A 20,481-nucleotide genomic window follows, 5' to 3' on the forward strand; every position below is an offset into this window, starting at 1 on the left:
CTGTCATGACTGCTTATAACTGGTCCAAGTTTTCTCACACTTCTTACATCACGGCGGGCGTTTGCAGCCTGACATACCCCCGTATGCGGCGGCGCCGACGGCACCTGCTGAGACCACGTCCAACAACACGAATGATCTTTTCCTGTCAGAGAGTGATTGTGGAAAATTGGCGGCTGAATCCGCGGCGGATGTTCCGGCAGCAGAGACGCTCGACCTGGAGGCATCTGAGACCACCACGTCATCCATGGATTATCTTTTCCCATCGGAGAGTGATTGTGGAAAACTGGCGACCGAAAGTGCGTCTGGGCCACGGATTGAAACTTTGGATGAACCTTGTTACAGTACGGATCCAGCTTGCTGGGGAAAATGTGATGCATCTGTGCGTGCCTACTGGGCTGAGCGATGACCGCAGAGCTGCCAACATATGCACGTAAATTTTAAAGCGTCCGAACGAGTGTACAAACAGCAGAAGCGGTTCTTCTCCAGATCGCACTTTAAACGCAGACTCGCCAATGGTGAGTATGTCCAAAGACAGTGGCTGCTTTACTCTCCATCTACCGGAGCTGTGTTTTGTTTTGCATGTTGCATTTTCAGTGATGCTAAAAGCAAATCGTGCTTTGAAACTGGTTTCAGCTGGAAACATGCCACAAACCGGATGGAAGTGCATGAAAACAGTGAACATCACAGAAAAGCTATGCTAACATATATCACATTTGGGTCAGCTGCTGGAAGGATAGATACAGAGCTGGAAAAACAATTTGAATCTGAGAGTGCATATTGGACTGAAGTTTTGAGAAGAGTTGTGTCTGTTGTGAAGTTTTTGGCAGAGAGAGGACTTGCTCTTAGAGGATCTAGTCATGTTTTTGGCAGGACTGATAATGGTAATTACCTGGGCCTTCTGGAGTTAATCAGCGAGTTTGATCCCTTTTTGAAGTCTCACATAGAGAAATATGGAAATGCAGGTGCAGGGACACCTTCATATCTTTCTTCTAAAATATGTGAAGAGTTTGTTCAACTGATGGGTGATCGTGTTCTGTCTGAAATAGTTGGTGAAGTAAACATGGCCAAATACTATTCGATCTCTGCTGACTCCACCACACCAGATGTTTCCCACCTTGATCAGTTAACATTTATTCTGAGATATGTGTCACCTGAAGGGAACTCCCAGGAACGCTTTCTTAAATTTCTTCCCATAGAGAGCCATACAGCTTTGAGCACAGTCTTCTATCTTAGTGGCAGATAAGTGTGCTTTTGCCTTTTGTTTATTTTTGTTAAAGTTATTTATTTGACAGCAAAAACAGAGTTTGAATTGTATTAAAATGTTCAATGTTTAAATGACGACCTAATGTTAGGTTATTGATTCACACAGCTATTAGAAGCCAAAGTTGAAATAACGTTTTCTTTCTATAAAATGCAAATCTATTCATTCAAGGATTATTGTAGTGTGTGTGAATTGGTTTATTAAAGATGTGTGATCTAAAAAAAAAGTTTCAATTTGTAGTCCTTAAAATAAAATAGTAAAATTATAAGTGTGTGTGTGTGTGTGTGTGTGCACGTGCGTGCGTCTATGCAACAATTTTGAAAAAAGGGGCCACCTAAATTGACTGAAGCCCATGGGCCCACATCCTCCTAAATCCGGCCCTGCTCATAGGGACGCCCGTCTAGGCGATGTGAGGCGGGTGGCAGGGAGCCAATCTGCACTTTAGGCCACACCAGTTGTGTGGCAGGAGAGAGAGCCATTCTGAGCAAAAAGCGTGTGTCAGCAACTTTGATGATGTTATAGCAACGTGGGATCCTGTGACGGTTGTGACGGTGAGGGGATGTCTTTTTGGACAGGGAGCCATGAAACCAGACAGGAGATTTGGGGTACTGGATTTTGACATCGTTGGGAGGCAGGTCACAGCGTTGTGTGGACGGACCCAGGGGGGGTCTCAACCACCAGGCGTCTTTTCCGTTGTTCCTCCCAACTGCTGCTGTTTCCCCTTGTTCCGTCAGGCACTGAGGGGCGGTTCCAGGGTAGAGTGCGATCACCAAACATCAGCAATGGTGTCGTGGATGGACCCTGCAAGCTTAAGGCAGATTGTTTACTTATCTGCCATCCTCGGTGAGCTTACATGAGGATGGTTCAGTCATAGTGGTCCCCTCAGCAGCAGTCCCGCAGCAGTGAGAGGGATGAGATGAGTGACCTAGATGCCCCATCTGGTAGCAGCATTTGCAGCAGGACCCCAATCTCCTTGGTTTCACGGCCTGTGGCGAGAAAGTACAAAAGAGTCTGCGAGATCACTGTGGAACGTGACTTGTCTTCAGCAACAACCATCCAACATTCTCTCTAATCAGTCCACTCGGGACCCCCAGAGGGGCAGAAATTCACCAGAAACTGACCACCACAGTCCACACGGTATCATCCTAAGCTAAAATCAAGACCACACACACATGTGAGGTCAGCATACAAACAAAATACTGAGATGGATAGAAAATGCCCTGAGACATTCTTTTGAGTTAAAAAGAACCATGAAACACAAACAAAAACCTAGCACCGCATTCCCCCTGAACGTAATTGTTTGAACAGCAAAAGATAAAATAATAAAAACAAACACAATGTCAAATCAAAAGACCTGAGTATGGTAACCCATTAGTAAGCTAGAATTATGGTTCAGTTTTATCAATAAACCACACCAAAGTATATTCACTAACTCATGTTCCATGTTGTATTAAACTAACCTACACCAGGAATTTACATAACCCATCAATGGTTGACAAGACTCATTTAACAGGAAGTTTTTAAGGTTTATGAAAGATCCGAACACCTTTTTGTAAAAACAGCAAGTCAAATCATTATGGCCAGAAATCCCAACTGGGTAAAGAGTCTGCACATGGCAGGAAACCAAGAAACAAAAACAAAATCACAAATCAGGATGTCCTTAATTGTTTAAAGATCAGGCGACTTAAGGGCTAAACAAAACGTGTAAACACCAATTATAGAAAAGGTTAACATATATCAGCCTAGGACTGCATAATCTCAAACAACATGATTTAGTCATAACATAAAACCCTGAGATACGAAAAACTGTCTCAGCAAAAGAAAAGGACAGAGGTTGAACCATGAACCTTGGATAGGGTAGGACATCTGTTTTCTAACAGTCTGGAACCACTGCGTTTGCTTCAGAGTGGACAAAAGGCCAAAACAACAAAGAAAAATCTAGCTCTCACAATCGCTGAACCATCATGTATCTAACCCTGGCTGCCTGACTTATTTAAAACAAGCAAATGATGAAGAAAAAACAAAACAATGGCAGACCACCCTTACTGCAGCAGTACTGAAACCAATAACCCGAAGATAGTTGAGGCCGGTAAATGTTTGCTGGCAGAAACCATGATTGCACTGCGTTGTGCCAAAGGAAATAGCCCACTAAAATAAAACAGAATAACTGAAATAATAAAACAGAATATGGTGAGAAGACACCAGCTTAAATTTGGTGAGATTCCACAAACCAAAGAATATATATCAGATGGTCCCACTGGAAAATTTAACAATAGATCTCATAAAATCAGCTCATTTCTCCAAAGAAAATGACAAAAGTCAAAATTAAACCACCTCATTCAAAATTTATCCAATTAGTCAAAACAGTAATAGAAAACATGTAAAAGAGTTTGTAAGATTTTGCTCGGGTGTCAAGACTGCCAATGTAAACATTTGGCTGAGAACCTTCAAACTTTCACAAGCTGAGCTGAGCTGAAGTGCACATTCCAGGAAGGAACAGCCTTACCAAGTGTAAAATAAAGACCATCTCACGTCAAAGTTGCATTTTTACTCTAAGTCAAGCAAAAGGCGTCCTTGGATGCAGATCAGCCGCCTCACAGTTAATCTGTTTCCACAGGAACCCGAGTCTGGCAAAACCAGAGTTGTGTCAGAATGAATACATCCTATTTTTTATTGTACAAAGGCTGTTTCAGTTAAAGGGGTAAAAGTGTCATTTTAAAACAGTGTCGCGGGCACGTCCTATTTGTCGGTTCCTTTAAAACCTAGTTCCGTTAGAACTTATAAGACTGCGCTGCGTTCTCAGGGTTCGTGGGGCGTCGGTGAGTTTTATTGTACTAGACCCTGGTTTGGACTCCCCAAATTAGAATCAGTTTCCAATTTTAAGGAGAAATGATATGCCATACTTGTTTCTTTGTGAGAGCACACCTCCTTTTAATTAATCCCGTTATCTAGTGGTTTAGATACTAGGGCAAAGTCAAGCGGGAGGCCATCCGTCGCTGGCAATTCTTCGGGTTATTAGGATTAATTGCATCCCTGTCAGCTTTAGTGGGCGGTTGGTAACTATAAAATGATTCTTGTTAGTTGATCAGGCTAACATAGATTTATCAATTTATCTAATTAATCCAACCTTCTCACGCTGGCGGAGACTTTTTCACACTTGCAATCAGAGCCTAATTTAACCTACTAATGTTTTGGTTTTATCATCCTTAAGGCATCTCATTACTCGCGGGAGAGGAGGAGACAAGCTCCTTTACTTAAGGTTTCTGTCATGACTCGCGGAAGGTGTTTAACCCAAGACATGCAGAATCAACACAACTTCAATAGGTGGGTAAAAAGAAAGTTCTTTATTTTCTAAGCAGGAACAAAAAGTGCACTGGTAAGTCCAGTGAGGCTGTGCCGTTCGGCGTTAGTCCATATGGTAGTCCACGACGTGTGGGAAAGGAGGGTAGCCAAGGTGAGCGCAGGTGGGATTCAGCGGGCTGAGGCGGGTGAGGCAGCAGAGATAAACGTGCAGGCGTAGAAGAGGATGGGACGTAGTTCCCCCCCCTCAACGGACGCCCCTCGGCATCCTCGCAGTGGACCGGGAAGCCTCAAAGTCGGTGATGAGGGAGGGGTCTTCAATGTAGGACCGGGGTATCCAGGACCGCTCCTCTGGGCCATATCCCTCCCAGTCCACCAAGTACTGCAACCCCCGTCCCCGGGGGCGCGAGTCGAGGATCCGCCGGACCCTATAAACAAGCCCCCCCTTGTAGAGCTGGGCAGGTGGAGGGGGAGCAGGCACCGGACACAGGGGGCTGGAAACCACAGGCTTGACAAGAGACACATGGAACACTGGGTGGACCTTCAGCGATTGCGGAAGGTCCAGACGAACGGTCATCGGGCTCGGAACTGCCGCCACCTTGAACGGACCAAGGTACCTCGGAGCGAACTTCCTAGATGTCGCCTTGAGGGGTATGTCCTTGGAGGACAACCAGACCATCTGCCCCGGGGAGTAGGACGGCGCTGGGCGACGATGTTGGTCTGCCAGCCGCTGATTCTTCTCAGCGGTGCGCAGGAGGGCAGACTTCGTGGCCGACCACACACAGCGGGCCCGGCGAAGAAACTGGGGCGTGGAAGTTGTGGGACCTGTTTGGAGCGGGAACAAGGAGGGCTGATATCCAACAGAGACCTCAAACGGAGACTGACCTGTGGCAGTGGAGATGTGGCTACTGTGGGCATACTCCACCCAAGCGAGATGGTCACTCCAGGCAGAGGGGTTTGTGGCACACACACAACGCAGCATGGCGCCCAGCTCCTGATTCATGCGCTCGCACTGGCCATTGGTTTGGGGATGGAATCCCGAGGTTAAAGCCACCCGGGCCCCCAGGACGGTGGCGAACTCCTTCCAAACCTTGGACACGAACTGGGGGCTGCGATCCGAGAGGATCTCAGTCGGTATGCCATGGAGCCGAAACACATGCTTGACCAGGAGCTGGGCAGTCACGACTGAGGAAGGAAGAGTCTTTAAAGGGACCAGGTGACAGGCCTTGGAGAACCTGTCTACAATAGTCAAAACAGTAGTAAAACCGTGGCAGGCAGGTAATCCACAAACAAAGTCTATTGCGATGTGTGACCATGGGCGAGACGGAACAGGCAGAGAACACAATAATCCAGCTGGTGGTCGAATGGTACCTTTCTGTTGGGCACAAACATGGCAAGCCGACACGTACTCCTTAACGTCCTTATAGATGGCGGGCCACCAGAAAGAACGCTTGATTAGTGCCAAGGTCCTTCCCACCCCAGGGTGTATGGAGAACTTCCCAGAGTGAGCCCAATGGATGACTCTTCCTCGCAGAGTCTGAGGAACAGTTTATTGGATGGTCCGTTACCTGGGCCGGGATCGACCTTGAGAGCCTCCAGGACCTGGTTCCTTATTGCCCAGGTGACCCCTGCCACAATGCAGGAAGGAGGCAGAATGGTTTCAGGCGTGGACTCATCCTCTGAGGCATACTGGCGGGAGAGAGCGTCGGGCTTAGTGTTCTTAGATCCTGGGCGATAAGACAACACAAAATTAAAACGAGAGAAAAACAAGGACCAACGGTATTGTCGAGGGTTAAGTCTCTTAGCCTCCTTGAGGTATATCAGGTTCTTGTGATCTGCCCAAATCACAAACGGATGTTCAGCCCCCTCCAACCAGTGCCTCCACTCCTCCAGGGCCAGCTTAATGGCCAGTAATTCCCGGTCTCCCACATCATACCTGCTCTCAGTAGGTGTCAAATGCCGGGAGAAAAAGGCACAGGGATGGAGCTTGTGATCAGCAGGAGACACCTGTGAGAGGACCGCACCCACCCCAGTGTCCAAGGCATCCACCTCCAAGGTGAACTGCTGCGTAGTGTCAGGCCTGCAGAGTACCGGGGCCTCAGAGAACCTCTTCTTGAGTGCCCGGAAGGCTGCCTCTGCCTCTGGTGACCACACAAAAGGCTTAGAAGTGGAGGTGAGAGAAGTTAGTGGAGCAGCGGTTTGACTATAGTTTCTAATGAACCGTCTATAGAAATTAGCAAAGCCCAGAAATCGCTGCAGCTGTTTTCTGGTGGTAGGAGTAGGCCACTCCGTCACAGCTTGCACCTTGTCTGGGTCTGCCTTCAGTCGCCCGCTCTCCAACACAAAACCTAAAAATTTCACAACCGGTACATGAAATTCACATTTTTCTGCTTTCACAAACAGTCTGTTCTCCAAAAGCCGTTGTAAAACAGCTCGAACATGTCTCTGGTGCTGGGTGATGGACCTGGAAAAAATCAAAATGTCATCCAGATAGACAGTAACAAAGTCATTCAAATAATCACCCAGAACATAGTTCACCAGTCTCTGAAACACCGCTGGAGCATTGGTGAAACCAAAAGGCATCACCAGGTATTCAAAGTGCCCCAAGGGTGTTTTGAAAGCCGTCTTCCACTCATCCCCTTGGCGAATCCTAACCAAATGATAGGTGTTACGGAGATCCAACCGCGTGAAGATGGTGGCGTCTTGGACCGGCTCGAAAGTGGAAGACGGTAGGGGTATGGGGTACTTGTCTTTGACAGTTATCTGATTCAGACCCCGATAGTCAATGCATGGGCGGAGAGACCCGTCCTTCTTGGTGACAAAAAAGAATCCCGCCCCCAGGGGTGAGGTTGATGGTCTAATGGTCCCGTTTGCCAAAGCCTCAGTTATGTAGGTCTGCATACTGTCTCGTTCCGGCTTTGAGAGGCTGTAAAGACGACTGGATGGCAACGGAGCTCCGGGTAGCAATTCTATGCTACAATCAAATGGGCGATGAGGAGGTAGCGTGGCAGCTCGGTCCCTGCTGAAGACCTGTTCAAGGTCGTGATAAACAGAGGGTACCTGGGAAAGATCGGGGGGCTCAGTAGGCGCCGAACCGGAGTCCTTAGCCACGGTGGGTGCTGACTTGAGGCATGTGAGAAGACACTCCGGATTCCAGGATTCTAATCTGTTGGCTCGCCAGTCCAGAAGCGGGTTGTGCTTCTTGAGCCACGAATGTCCAAGCACCACCGGGTTCTGCGGGGATGGGAAAACAAATAGTGAGAGTGTCTCTGTGTGGTTACCTGAAACTTGGAGCTGGAGCGGCACGGTCCTGTGGGTGATGGTAGACAGTACTCTGCCGTCCAGAGAGGTAACCGACACTGGTTCGGAAAGTAGTTCAGTGGGGATACCCCAATCGCAAACAAATTGGGAATCCAATAGAGACTGCTCGCAACCCGAGTCTATTAGAGCAGTGGTAGAATGGCGTTGATTTCTCCAAGTCACAGTACATTCGATGAGGAACCGGGAGGTTTTACTCTCAGGGGTACCACCCACCAGGACTCCCAGTTCTACTGGTGGGCTCGACCTTTTAGCAACGCCGGGCATGTCTGAACGAAATGTCCAGGAAGTCCACAATACAGACAGAGGCCCTTGCTGATACGCTGCTGATGTTCCTCCGAGGTTAAATGGGCTCTTCCCAACTGCATGGGCTTCTCAGATGACTCCGCGGACGAAGGTCTAGCGGTTGGGTGGCGAGGTGTAGGATGCGGTGGAAACTCCATCGCAGACGTTTTTTGAAGCTTGCGATATCTCTTATCAATAGAGATGGACAGAGAGATGAATCCATCCAGAGTGGCAGGTTCTGGACACAAAGCCAGCTGGTTCTTTATCCTATCACTCAGGGCCTCAATAAAAGCTGCCTTTAAGGCATCGTCATTCCATGTTGTCATGGCTGCCAAAGTCCTGAACTCCAAAGATAGCTCCGCCACCATTCTCCTTCCCTGTGATAGACGCAAAATCTTCCTTCTAATGTCAGTTGTAGTCTCTGAGCTGCAGAAAGTCTGTTTAAAATCCTCCAAAAAATCAGCATAGGGACCAGACAAAAATTCAGCATTTCTGCTCTTTGCTTCTGCCCACCTAAGAGCCTTTCCCCTCAAAAGTCCAACAATAAACGAAATCCTAGATGAGTCCGTCATAAAAGCATTTGGGGAACGTTCGAACGCCAGACGGCATTGTAGTAAAAACCCATAGCAATCCTCGAACTCACCCGAGAACGTAGGACATGGCAGCGGTGGAGCTGAACGGAAGTGGGTGACCTCCGTAAGTCCGATCGTCTCTGGTCCGGGTGGACTCACTGCTCGTGACAGAGGTTCCGGGCCTGAAGCGGAAGTAGCAGCTGGGACAGATGCTGGGGACGGCGCTGGAGCAGGAGCTGGAAATCGCTCGTGAAGCTGTTGGATCATAGCCTCCAAATGCTGGTAACGCTGGTTGGCGATCGTCAGCTGTTCCATGAGCACCGGAAGAGTCTGCTCCTGCTGGGACATCCTGTTAGCCAGATTGGCGAGTGCTGATTCCGCTGGGTTAACGTTGTGGCCGGATGATTCTGTCATGACTCGCGGAAGACGTTTAACCCAAGACATGCAGAATCAACACGACTTCAATAGGTGGGTAAAAAGAAAGTTCTTTATTTTCTAAGCAGGAACAAAAAGTGCACTGGTAAGTCCAGTGAGGCTGTGCCATTCGGCGTTAGTCCATATGGTAGTCCACGACGTGTGGGAAAGGAGGGTAGCCAAGGTGAGCGCAGGTGGGATTCAGCGGGCTGAGGCGGGTGAGGCAGTGGAGTTAAACGTGCAGGTGTAGAAGAGGATGGGACGTAGTTCTGGAAATCCGGGGTTCAAGCGGCGAGAGAAGTGTGAAGAGTTGAGTGTCCTGAGCAGAGCAAACAACAGAGTTCAGGGGAAAATCCAAAAGGCATAATCCAGAAAAAAACAGTCCAAGGTTCAGAGCCAGTAATCCAATGTCAAATATCTAACAAGCAAACGAAGTCGAGAGGCTGGGCTACCTAACAGGTGCAATCATCCGGCGCAGCGAGGTGTCTCCATCCTCCTTTTATACCTGACCTCCAGATTGGAGATTTGGCACACCTGCAGCACCCTCCGCTCCTCACCTGTGGAAGACTGCCTCAGAGATGGTTAATGAGGAGAGTGCTCACCTCGGCTCAGGAACATGACAGTTTCTTTTTGTTAATCTGTCAAAAACCGTAAAGCAAATCCTGATAATTCAGGAACCTGTAATTAATGTGCTTACCTCTCCTTAAGATAGGTCGAGGCTCCCACTCTAACCTTTAAAAAGGACCTGGAAGAATCAGGAATGTGGATCTTTTTCCAAAAAATGTATTACAAGATCAAAAAATGCAAAAATGAGTCGATATAAAACTGACCACTTCCCCCAAGGAGAAATTAGTCCTAATGATTAATTAAGAGTAATGAGTTGGCTTACACCAACTTTGTCTTCAAGCTACTGCTCCTGCTACTGTGTCTGTCAACTGCCCCAAAACTGTGTTTTTTAGCTCTGCTTCTAGCTGCTCTTTTTATACTCTTCTTGGGTCAGCTTAGACAAGGTAAAAAGTTTTCTAGTTACACATATATCATTACCTCATGACAGTAAGGTCATGGGGTCATTTACCAGTTACACACTTTTTAGCTCAACACAAGACATTTGGTGTCATCTTTGCAGCAGATCTTCAGTTTCTTCCGAAGTCCAGCATTCTTCATGAAGGCTTTTCGGTTCCTGATGAGCTCTTTTCACTCTGTCTCCTGCTGCTCCGCCTCTTCTCCTGATGGTTGAGTCAGACACTTCTTGACCTTTTGCCCAATTTTACTCCCAGAAGCAAGTTCTGATCCCTTGGATTCTTCATGAAGGGTTTGTCCACTTCTGAGATGCTTTATCTTCAGTTGATCTTCTTTTATCACAGCTTGGATGCTTGTTGTGCAGTTGGGCCCCTGTCTTCTGGCTGATTTTACTCGCATAAGCAAGTTCAGTGTGTTTCAGTGTGGGTCCAATCTTATCTCTGTGGCCCACCCAGAGGCGGAGCTAGCCTAAATGGCGCCCTGTGCGAGAACCCCCTGTGACGCCCCCCCCCCCCCCCCCCCCCACACACACACACACACCCACCCACCCGGAAAAAAAATTACACCTACAACTTTGTTTGAAATTGCATGGAGTGTATTATATACAACAAAGTTCTTGTATTGCAAGATTTAACCCCCACATACACACTGCACTGAAACTTTTCAAATATATACATTTAGAAACAAATAAAAATAAAAACAGGCAGCAGCAACAAAGGATGTATACAAATAAATACAATTATTACAATTCCAAACGTAATTAAAAACACAAGTCTTGAAAAACAAACAAATGAAAAAAAAAACTAGAGAAACAAAGTTGCAACAATTTGGGCTTTTTAAGCATTGTGTGTTCTTTTGTGGGGTTTTTTGTGTGTGACAGGATTTGATTGGATTAGAGGTGACAGTTGAGTGACTTCAAAAGTGTTGCTTTCTAGCTTTCCTTGAAGCAAATTCGTCAATGATATCATCATATGATATCTCCTCCCCAACTTGGAAGTTAATGCTGATGATGCTGAGGCCAGATAAACGCTCCTGGGACATGGTTGACCTCAGGTAGTTTTTTATTAGCTTAAGTTTTGAAAAGCTCCTCTCTGCTTCAGCCACTGTCATGGGAACTGTAAGTGCAATTCTGAGACCAGTCCAGAGGTTGGGGTAGATCTTGGTGAGATGGTTCTTGAGAAGAAATGTTAAAAGGCCAAGCATGTCCTGTGGTGGCAGGCTGGGGAAATTTTTCATCTCTTTCACAAGTTCTTTTCTGTCCAGGTCAGACTTTCCATTGAACTCCAAAATGGTCCCAAGTGCATCACATTTCTCTGCAAGCTCCTCATCTGAAAGGCTTGGGAAATTTGTCAACACAGCAAATTTCTGTCCCACATCTTCCAGCGTCGTGAATCTCTCAAGAATGGCTGATAAGGCAGCATCCACAGCAACATTGAAGAATGAAACCTCCAGCCTCTTCAGGGCATCACTGATGGGCTCATCAGTGGCTTCATAAGAGTAGTGGCGCTTGGTAGATCTCAACCTTTTCTCTTTCAGCACAACCTCCACATTCATGTCTGCACATGTGTCTCTGGCTATTATCTGAGCAGACTTAAAGCCAGTTTCCCTATACTGCTCAAGACTTCTGTGCGTATTTCTAAGAAGATTGACTGCAACATCCACTGCCATATTTGGTGACTGCACAAGCTTGCTGACATGCTGAATCTGGAAGAGGATGTCATACCAGACTGCTGTGCAGATACTAAATCTGTACGAACCAACCTCCTCTGACAAGGACTGGGCTTCTACCTTTGTTTTTGGTTCCTTGGTAGTTTCTCTTACCTTGATCAGTGCTTCTCGCACTGCAGCTGCCTCGTACCTGAAAGGTTCGATGCTCTTAATTTTACTCTCCCACCTTGTGTCGGACCACATCTTCAAGGTGAGATTCACATGGCTTTTAAGAATAGTCCATCTTTGTGTGGAGGCGGAAAAGAGGTTGTAGATCTTTTGAAGGATGCCAAAGTAGCTCATGGCATCAACTGAATCATTAGCAGCATCTGAAACCACCAAATTTAGAGTGTGTGCTACACAGGGCATAAAAAGAGCTCTGGGGTTTTCTTGTAAGAGCCGAGCTTGTACTCCTTTGTTTTTTCCACGCATGTTGGATCCGTTGTCGTACGACTGCCCTCTGCAGTCCTCAAAAGGAATGTCTAGTTCTTTCAGTTTGTCCAAAGTCATGGAAGCCAAATGACTGCCTGTGGACTCAACTGCCTCAAAAAACCCCAGGAAACATTCTTTCACAAGAGGTGTCGTCTCTTTTACCTCCACAAACCGAATCACAACTGACAGCTGCTCAATGTTGCTGTTGTCAGGAGTGCAGTCAAGGATGATGGAAAAGAACTTTGCCTGCTTTATCTCACTTACTATTGTTGAGATGATCTTGTTGCTCAACAACTCAATCAGCTCATTCTGGATTTGATGACCTAGGTAACTGGTGTGACTGGAGGTTCCTCTTTGAATGCGGTTAATGTGTTCCTTCATGATCGGGTCAAACCTGGCCATAAGTTCAACCTCTTTTAAAAAATTTCCATTTGATCGTGTGAAAAGCGCTTCTGTGTGCCCCCTGAGTGCCAAGTTCCGAACTGCCAGTGACTGCACAATAGCAGTAAGACGTGTCAGTACTGCTCTCCATCTCACCCTCTCATCCTCCAAAAGTGCCATCTCCTTTTTATCAATAGTTTTGCCCTTCATTAACCTAACTGTAAATTCCTTCCAGGTTTTCATACAGTTAATGTGGTCGGGGCTTTTCTCATGTGAGTTCAGTAAAGAACTTGCATGTGTCCAATCTGCCAGTCCCGAGGTGGTTAACTGGATACTTCTTTTTGAAAACAACTTACAACAGAAACAAACAAGGCTATTGTTGCTAACTGAGTACAACATCCAGCTCCTGGCCACCTTCTCACCACTTGTCAAAGTTCTATTGAAATAGTGATGATGACAACATCTGCCATCGCCTTCACTCCTGGGAAATACAAAACTAGTTGGCACCTTAGTAGGTCCTCTTCGAACTAGCTCTGTGCGAACGCTGCCAGTAATTGGTGATGGCCACTTGGCTGGGTCTGACGAAAGAGGCTCATCATCACCTTCAATGGGTTGACTGGTTTCAGGCTTTTCTGCTGACAGAAAACAGAAGCATAACTCAACACATTGCTATGTGGACCATTTCACATATTCTATTAAAATACAATATGTGACATTCAAATTTCTCTAATGTTTGCAGGACACACACACACACACACACACACACACTTGTGCAAAACTTACTTGACGTATCTTGTTGGGGAGATGTGGCAGCTGGCTGTCCCTCATCAAGTTCACATTGACTGGTAGGTCTCTCTATTGACAGAAAATGGAAGCATAACTCACCACATACTATATGGAACAATTCCCATATTCTGTGAAAATACTATTTAAATGTCTATAGCTAAATGTTTGCTGGACACACACACACACACACGTGCAAAACCCACCTAAAGTATCTTCCTGGGGAGATGTGGTGCCAGCAGACTGTCCCTCCTCAAGTTCAAATACTGGCCTACTGGTGGATGGCTGTTCCTCAGTGGCAGCTGATGTCATCCCAAAATATCTGTGTAGGGCTCCTGATGTTGCATAAAACAAACAATACAATCTTCATGTCACGTCTGTTGCTTAAGCATTTTAATTAACATGTTACAATGAGCATTTACAGTTTTCAGCAGTGGTGGAAAGAATTCTGAAAATCTGTGCTCAAGTACAAGTACTGTTACATTGCTAAAATATTACTCATTTACAAGTAAAAGTACTGGTGTTAGAGAAATACTCAAGTAAAAGTACAAATTATTCATAAAAACCTCAGAGTATTATTTATTTTTAACGGCTGATGTCACCATCACTTCTCCAGACTGGGGCTGCCTGGAAATTGTGTTTTCCTTTACCAAAAGTTAAAACACCAACAATCTATTAATCATTAATAATTGATAAAATACAAAACAAGTGTTTTTCCCTAATTTTTTTTTGTCATTTTAAGTTTGTGTTTCCGGCACACAAAGAACTAAATGACCAGAGGAGCCACGACTATTAATTAAATATCCATGAATCCATTTTAACTGGTTAAATTCTTCAACTCTCCCACGCTGCTTCAAGGTCACTGTGAGTTAACATAGCCGCGGTGTGCTGTGCAGCACACTTAACGCAACACGATGCTGAAAGGCGAGACAGTCTCAACTTTCAGCTAAAAAAAGACCGCTCTAGCTATTATAGTTTTTATGTTATGGCAGTTTACAGTTTAAACGGGATCTTACTAGCAGGGCACCTCCAGCGGCCCGCTGCCGCTCCGTTTTTCGTGGGGTAAATAATACGTAGCTCATTTCCCGAGTCCAAATAGAAAGGCGAATGGCGCCGGCGCGAGACCTGCCGCCCCCGCCCGCCGTCAATGTATTTCAGCGAAATTCTCAAAGACTCATTTTAATTTGATAGCGTTTGGTTATCAGCCTTTCGGTTTTCCCTCTCTTAGCTTTTCATAAGAGCTCATTTGACAAATAAAAAGTTAGCGGTTGGAAGTAGTTCTAAATACATAAGAAGCTAGCAAAAGACATTTGAAGGGATCATCGTAGCACCATGCAAAACGTTCAGATTAGAGAGGTTAGTTAATCAATAAATTGGGGGACAGGCGGGAAAAATACCAACTAAATAATAAAGAGATGCATACCTGCATCTTTTCCTCGTTTCTCCTCCTCTTCTTTTCTTTTTTTCCGAAATTGGGCACCAGATGGCTTCGACCGTTTCTTCTCCATTATGTTTGTTTGTGAGTGGTACCTGTATCCCTCCTGTATCCCTCCACCATCATTCTCCGAGACGAGATCCCTCCGCCCCCCACCTAATGAAGGGCGCTATAGAGCGCACTACAGAGGCGCGGCGGACACAAGGGGGCGCAATAAAATCCCAATATAAATGCAAACAATGACTTTGTTGTGCTTTTATTACAGAAATATTATTATTATCATCACTCAGCACTATTATTATTATGAAGAACATGTGATTTCTATGTTTTGTTGATGTATCGGCTGATCAAAAAAAAAAAAAAAAAAAAGGAAATTCAATGCCGCCCCCTCCAGACTGCCGCCCTGTTCGGCCGCACATGTTGCACATATCAAGCTCCGCCACTGGGCCCACCTGTTGACTCCGTTTCTTGCCACTGTCTTTGGCATGTGGGAACTTGCAACAACAGTAGTAGGGCACCTTCTTTACAGTTCTTCAATCATATTGAGCAGAAGCTATTTATGAGGTGATGTACAACATTCAATATACCAGAGAACACAAAAATCATAATTTTACAACAATTTGCCCTATAATTCTGTAACTTGGAGTCAAATCCAGCAGAAAAGAGAAATGTGCAAAGGGCTGGGTCATTTCAGCATTACGGGGAACTACTTAGGAAGGTCTAAAACTGCAACATCTGCTCCGTAGTCGGCAGTGGCGGTTCTACATGGAATTACTCCCCGGGCGAGGCCCCCTTTGAGCGCCCCCCCAACCACCCCCACCACCACCACCACACCACCCCACCTGCACGAACACACACGTTTTCTATAAACAGGCATGTTTTATTAGAACGACTATTGAACATTCATTTTTCTAAGTTGCACATATTTACATTAATTACTATGAAGTTGTCAGAATGTAAAGCAATATACATTATACACTGTATCAAAATATATAGAATCAAATATACAAAAACAACTAAACTAACTAAATATTAAGAATATATGCACATAATATATAATAAATATTCTAAATAGCAAAAATATTTCACACATAACAAACTAAAGATAATCACTACAGCACTGCACTTAGAACAGAAAACACAAACTAAAATTAAAACCTAACCTTGATGCAAAGTCATCAATAATGTCATCATATGAAGTCTGCTCCCCTACTGAGTGATTGATACTAATCAGAGCCAGGTTAGTGAGCCGCCCCTGAAACATAGTTGACCTCAGGTATGACTTGATCAAGTTTTGAAAAGCTCCTCTCAGCTTGAGCCACAGTGACTGGCAGAGCAGTCCAAAAATTGGGGTAGATCTCCAATAGATCTTTATCATGATCCATAATATTTTACAATTGCCTCTGAAATTGTAATTTAAACTGACATAAAAACTGTAGACTACCAAAAATGCCAACTTTTACAGAACAAATCATGTAAAAAATAATCAGTGCAGCCATCTGCAATAAATAAACAGGATAGTTAGTGGTGACTGGGGAGTTTTCTTCTGCTTGTAGAGTTGTTTTATTTATTATTATGTGAACTTGATCAACATGTGTTTGTTGTTGTTCAGGCAGGCCACAGGCTGCAGCGAGCATTTAACAAATCCTAGTTTGAATCAATAAAAAACGATTCAAGGAATTTATTCAAGCCATTTGAATATTCGTTTCAATATTTCAGCCCTATTAGCTCTGTTAGCAACTAGTTGACCCAATTTAACCGTTAAAATCCCAGTTAACTGGTTCAAAAAATTGAAAACATTCATCATGAGAGCGAACATACCTTTATTTTTCTCCTCTTTTTTTCTTTTTTATTCCTGAATCGGGCACCTGTTGGTTTTAGCCTTTTTATGTTCATCTCTTCTGTTTGGCTCTTGACTCAATAAGTTTCCTTTAGTCAGGACTAAACAATTTGACCTTGATGGGGGGGTGACCACAAAATCGTTTTGTTTTTCCTTTTTTTATTCGGCCATTTCACACAATTCAGAAACACCTGAAAGAATGATAGGCCTGTGTTTATGATATTATGAATGAAATGTGGAAGAACATCAAGATGTGATCGACTTTAGCCATGTTAATACAGTTGATTCAGCCCCTGCACGCTCATTTCATTTGGACCCACCCAGAGGTGAATTCCCCCGCCGCACCCCTCCCCTTCCTCTTCTTCATACACACACGGTGCACGGAGCGCCTGCAGCTGCAGGGGGCGCCAACTTGCTGTTTCCAATCCAGACACTGTCATATGACAGATAATAGAAAACCTCGGTGCGGCGCAGATTTCCTTTTTTTTTTTTTTTTTTTTTACTCAGCGCTTGTGCGCCCCTTTTGTGTCATGAAAAAATGCCGCCCCGGGCAACTGCCCTGTCTGCCCGTGCCTAAAACCGCTACTGGTAGTCGGGGTGTTGGGGTATTCAACATGGTTTCCTGACTGGATCTGCCTTCACCTGACAGCAGTGTGTCCCAAAATACCGGACTGGAGATTTCTTTACCCACTGTAGATTCTTTTTACTGAATTTGTTCCCTGTTAGGTGAAGATTTTGCACAAAGGCGTGAGAGTCTGTGAGGCAAAACTCTGCACCGCCAAATGCAATCAAACCATCATCCACGTAAACAAGGATTTCAGAGACGTGGCTTTTCATTCAGCGAGACAATTAGTGATTGCTTTGGTAAAAATAATGGGATTTTATAAGTTGTGCTTTTAGTTTTGTTGATGAAAGCAAACCAAAGTCAGAATGCACGAGAACCTAAAAATGCATTGCTTCAGGGGACAAAGGGTATTGTAAAGTGGGGAATTGTATAACTCTGGACCTAAACTGGGAATTCGGTTCGACTGGGATTTTCTGGCTGGTGTTTACATTCTGGGAAGGACTGAGGTAGTTAAACTGAGACATTTGGCAGAATACCAAACAAATGATTCACCGTAGATGGTCACTATCGCTCTACCATTCAATACATTACAATCCATAATAGAACACTTAGTCTAACTTAGGGCTGGGCGATATCTCGATATTTTAATATATATCGATATAATTCTAAACAAGATATAACACGGGACAGTATCTCTAATATCGATATAGTAAAAATTTCCGTTTAAATTACAATAAATGGGCCACAACTCGCATGTTTTTCTCCTCTCCCAGTGTCCCTAAACACAACCTGTCTGTTCCGCCTCCCCCGCTCTATGTCCACAAGCCCTCCCCCTCCACCACCACCACTCGAGTGCTGACTGCTGAGCTGCTAGCGACAACATGGAGATGGAGGGTGAAGCAGAAGAGGAGTTGGTCAGTAAAAAAAAAGAACAATGGCTCCATAATCTGGAAATGGTTCGGTTTTAAATTGTCAGATGACCAGCAGCAAAATGTTTTCTGTAAAGAATGTCAAAAACCTGTTGCAACGAAGGGTTCGAGCACAACAAACCTCTTCCACCACTTAAAACAGCGCCATAAAGTGGAGTATGAGGAGAGCATCAAATTACGTGCTGCGACTCAGACCACAAAGTCTTCCCAACCTGTTGTCCCGAAACAAACCCTGTTGCGGGCTTCACTGAGCCATAGTGAGCCATACGAAAGAACAAGTAACAAGTGGCGTGAAATTACCAAAGCAGTGGCTTTCCATATCGCCAAAGACATGGCTCCCGTATCAACGGTGGAGCAGACCAGTTTTGTACAGCTGCTAAAAACCATGGACTCGAGATACCAATTGCCCAGTCGCAATTATTTCACAAGAGAGGCGCTACCCAAAATGTACACGGATGTCAGAGCCAGTCTTGCTGCCCGGCTTGCAAAAGTGTCTCACTACACGCTCACCACCGACATGTGGTCCAGCAGGACCTGCAAACCTTACATGAGTGTAACTGTGCACTTCATAGAGGACTGGGAGCTGAAGAGTGCATGTCTTCAAACCAGCTACTTTCAGCAAGATCATACAGGAGAGCATATTGCCGAAGCCCTGCAGGAGACCCTCAAAAGCTGGAATCTCAACCCAACGGGACTAGTTGCTGTGACGACAGACAACGGGACTAATGTTGTCAAAGCGCTGCAGTTGACAAAGTGGCCAAGGATGCAGTGTTTTGGTCACAGACTTCATCTGGCCATTGGTGAGTACAATACAGAATTAATTAATTGAAATAGGAATATATATGACAGTGAAAATGCTCAGTAAAACGTGTGTGTGTGTGTGTGTGTGTGTGTGTGTGTGTGTGTGTGTGTGTGTGTGTGTGTGTGTGTGTGTGTGTGAGAGAGAGAGAGAGAGAGAGAGAGAGAGTCATTGTGTTTTGTATTATTTGTGTCACTTTGAATAATATTATCTAATAAATTCTATTGGAATTTATTAACCGTACGCAATCATGAACAAATAATTCATAATAATAACTAGCATAAGAAAATGCCACAAGAACAAATTAAGAACAGGAAAAACTTGATTTTTATCAGAGTGTGTCTTTAACTGAGACTGTGTTTGAGATGTGCTTCACAACTAAACTTTGGCCAGATGGACCTAATTAAATAATTAGTGATTTTAAAATGTGGATTTCAATGTTGTGTGTTTATTTAGGACACAGTTTGGATGATGCCCGGACAACAAGAGCCATTTGTGTCTGTAAGAGAGTTGTCAGCTGCTTCTCGTACAGCTGGAAGAAGAGAAAAGCCCTGGCTGATGTGCAAATACAGCTGGGTCTACCAGGTCACCAGCTAATCACGAGTCAGCCACTCACTGGGGATCAAGACTACAAATGATTGAGAGGGTCCTTGAGCAGGAAGGGGCACTTTCTAAAGTCTTGTCCTCTGACAAGAAAACCAGACCACTTGTTCCCACCTGGCAGGACATCGAGGTCCTGGAGGCAATAAAGAAGGCTCTGAAACCCCTTCAAAACTTCACTGCCGCTCTCTCAGGAAAAGAGTACATCACCCTTTCATACATCAGGCCTGTGCTTTACCTGTTCACCAACAGTCTCCTGGCACATGAAGAGGGAGATACTGAGCTCTGCAAGTCCATCAAGTCCTGCATTGTGGACTACCTCAACAGCTGATCCATCCACCTGTGACCTGTTGGACATTGCTTCATTACTGGATCCCCGATTCACATTTCAGGTGAAAAACTTGATGCACTAAAGCATAAAGTCATCACAGAGGTGGAGTCTTTGTCCAGTGACCCGGTCAGCTGTGTGCCTGAGCTGCCTGACCCAGCTGGGATTGAGCCTGCAGACCAAGGCCAGGCAGCAGTTGCAGTACTGCCCACATCTAAAAAGAAAAAATCTCTGGCGAGCTTCTTTGAGAACACCAAACCTACAACAAGCACTACACACACATTTGTTTTATGAGCTTGTATAGGTTTACCAAAAAAATTAAAAAAATGAGTAAAGGTGCTGAATATTGCAAGAAAAGTGCTAGCAGCTGACAGGCCAGATTAACTTTTACTAGAAGTCGGTTAGGTGCTGCAGGTAAGCTTACCAAAGTAATAAAGACAGACTAGTGAAAAGGGCTTGGTCATACATGCTGAAAACTAGCAGGCCAACTGATTGACAGGATAGGTCATGAG

General features: G+C 45.1%; 2 protein-coding genes across 2 annotated transcripts in view; both read right to left on the minus strand.

Annotated features, from left to right (window-relative positions):
• Nucleotides 1-20,481, minus strand: part of LOC139062058 (spectrin alpha chain, non-erythrocytic 1-like) — a 610,856-nt gene that overhangs the window by 481,104 nt on the left and 109,271 nt on the right. The gene's annotated exons all lie outside the window — the stretch shown is intronic.
• On the minus strand, nt 10,749-15,080 carry LOC107390479 (zinc finger MYM-type protein 1-like). Its single transcript, XM_070541914.1, has 2 exons — nt 13,680-15,080; nt 10,749-13,545 (listed from the first exon to the last, which is right to left on the minus strand). The coding sequence occupies exon 2, from the start codon at nt 13,087-13,089 to the stop codon at nt 11,086-11,088; it is 2,004 nt and encodes a 667-aa protein (XP_070398015.1). The 5' UTR covers nt 13,090-13,545; nt 13,680-15,080; the 3' UTR covers nt 10,749-11,085.

This window comes from Nothobranchius furzeri, chromosome 12, assembly GCF_043380555.1.
Source record: "Nothobranchius furzeri strain GRZ-AD chromosome 12, NfurGRZ-RIMD1, whole genome shotgun sequence".
Taxonomy (NCBI): Eukaryota; Metazoa; Chordata; class Actinopteri; order Cyprinodontiformes; family Nothobranchiidae; genus Nothobranchius; species Nothobranchius furzeri.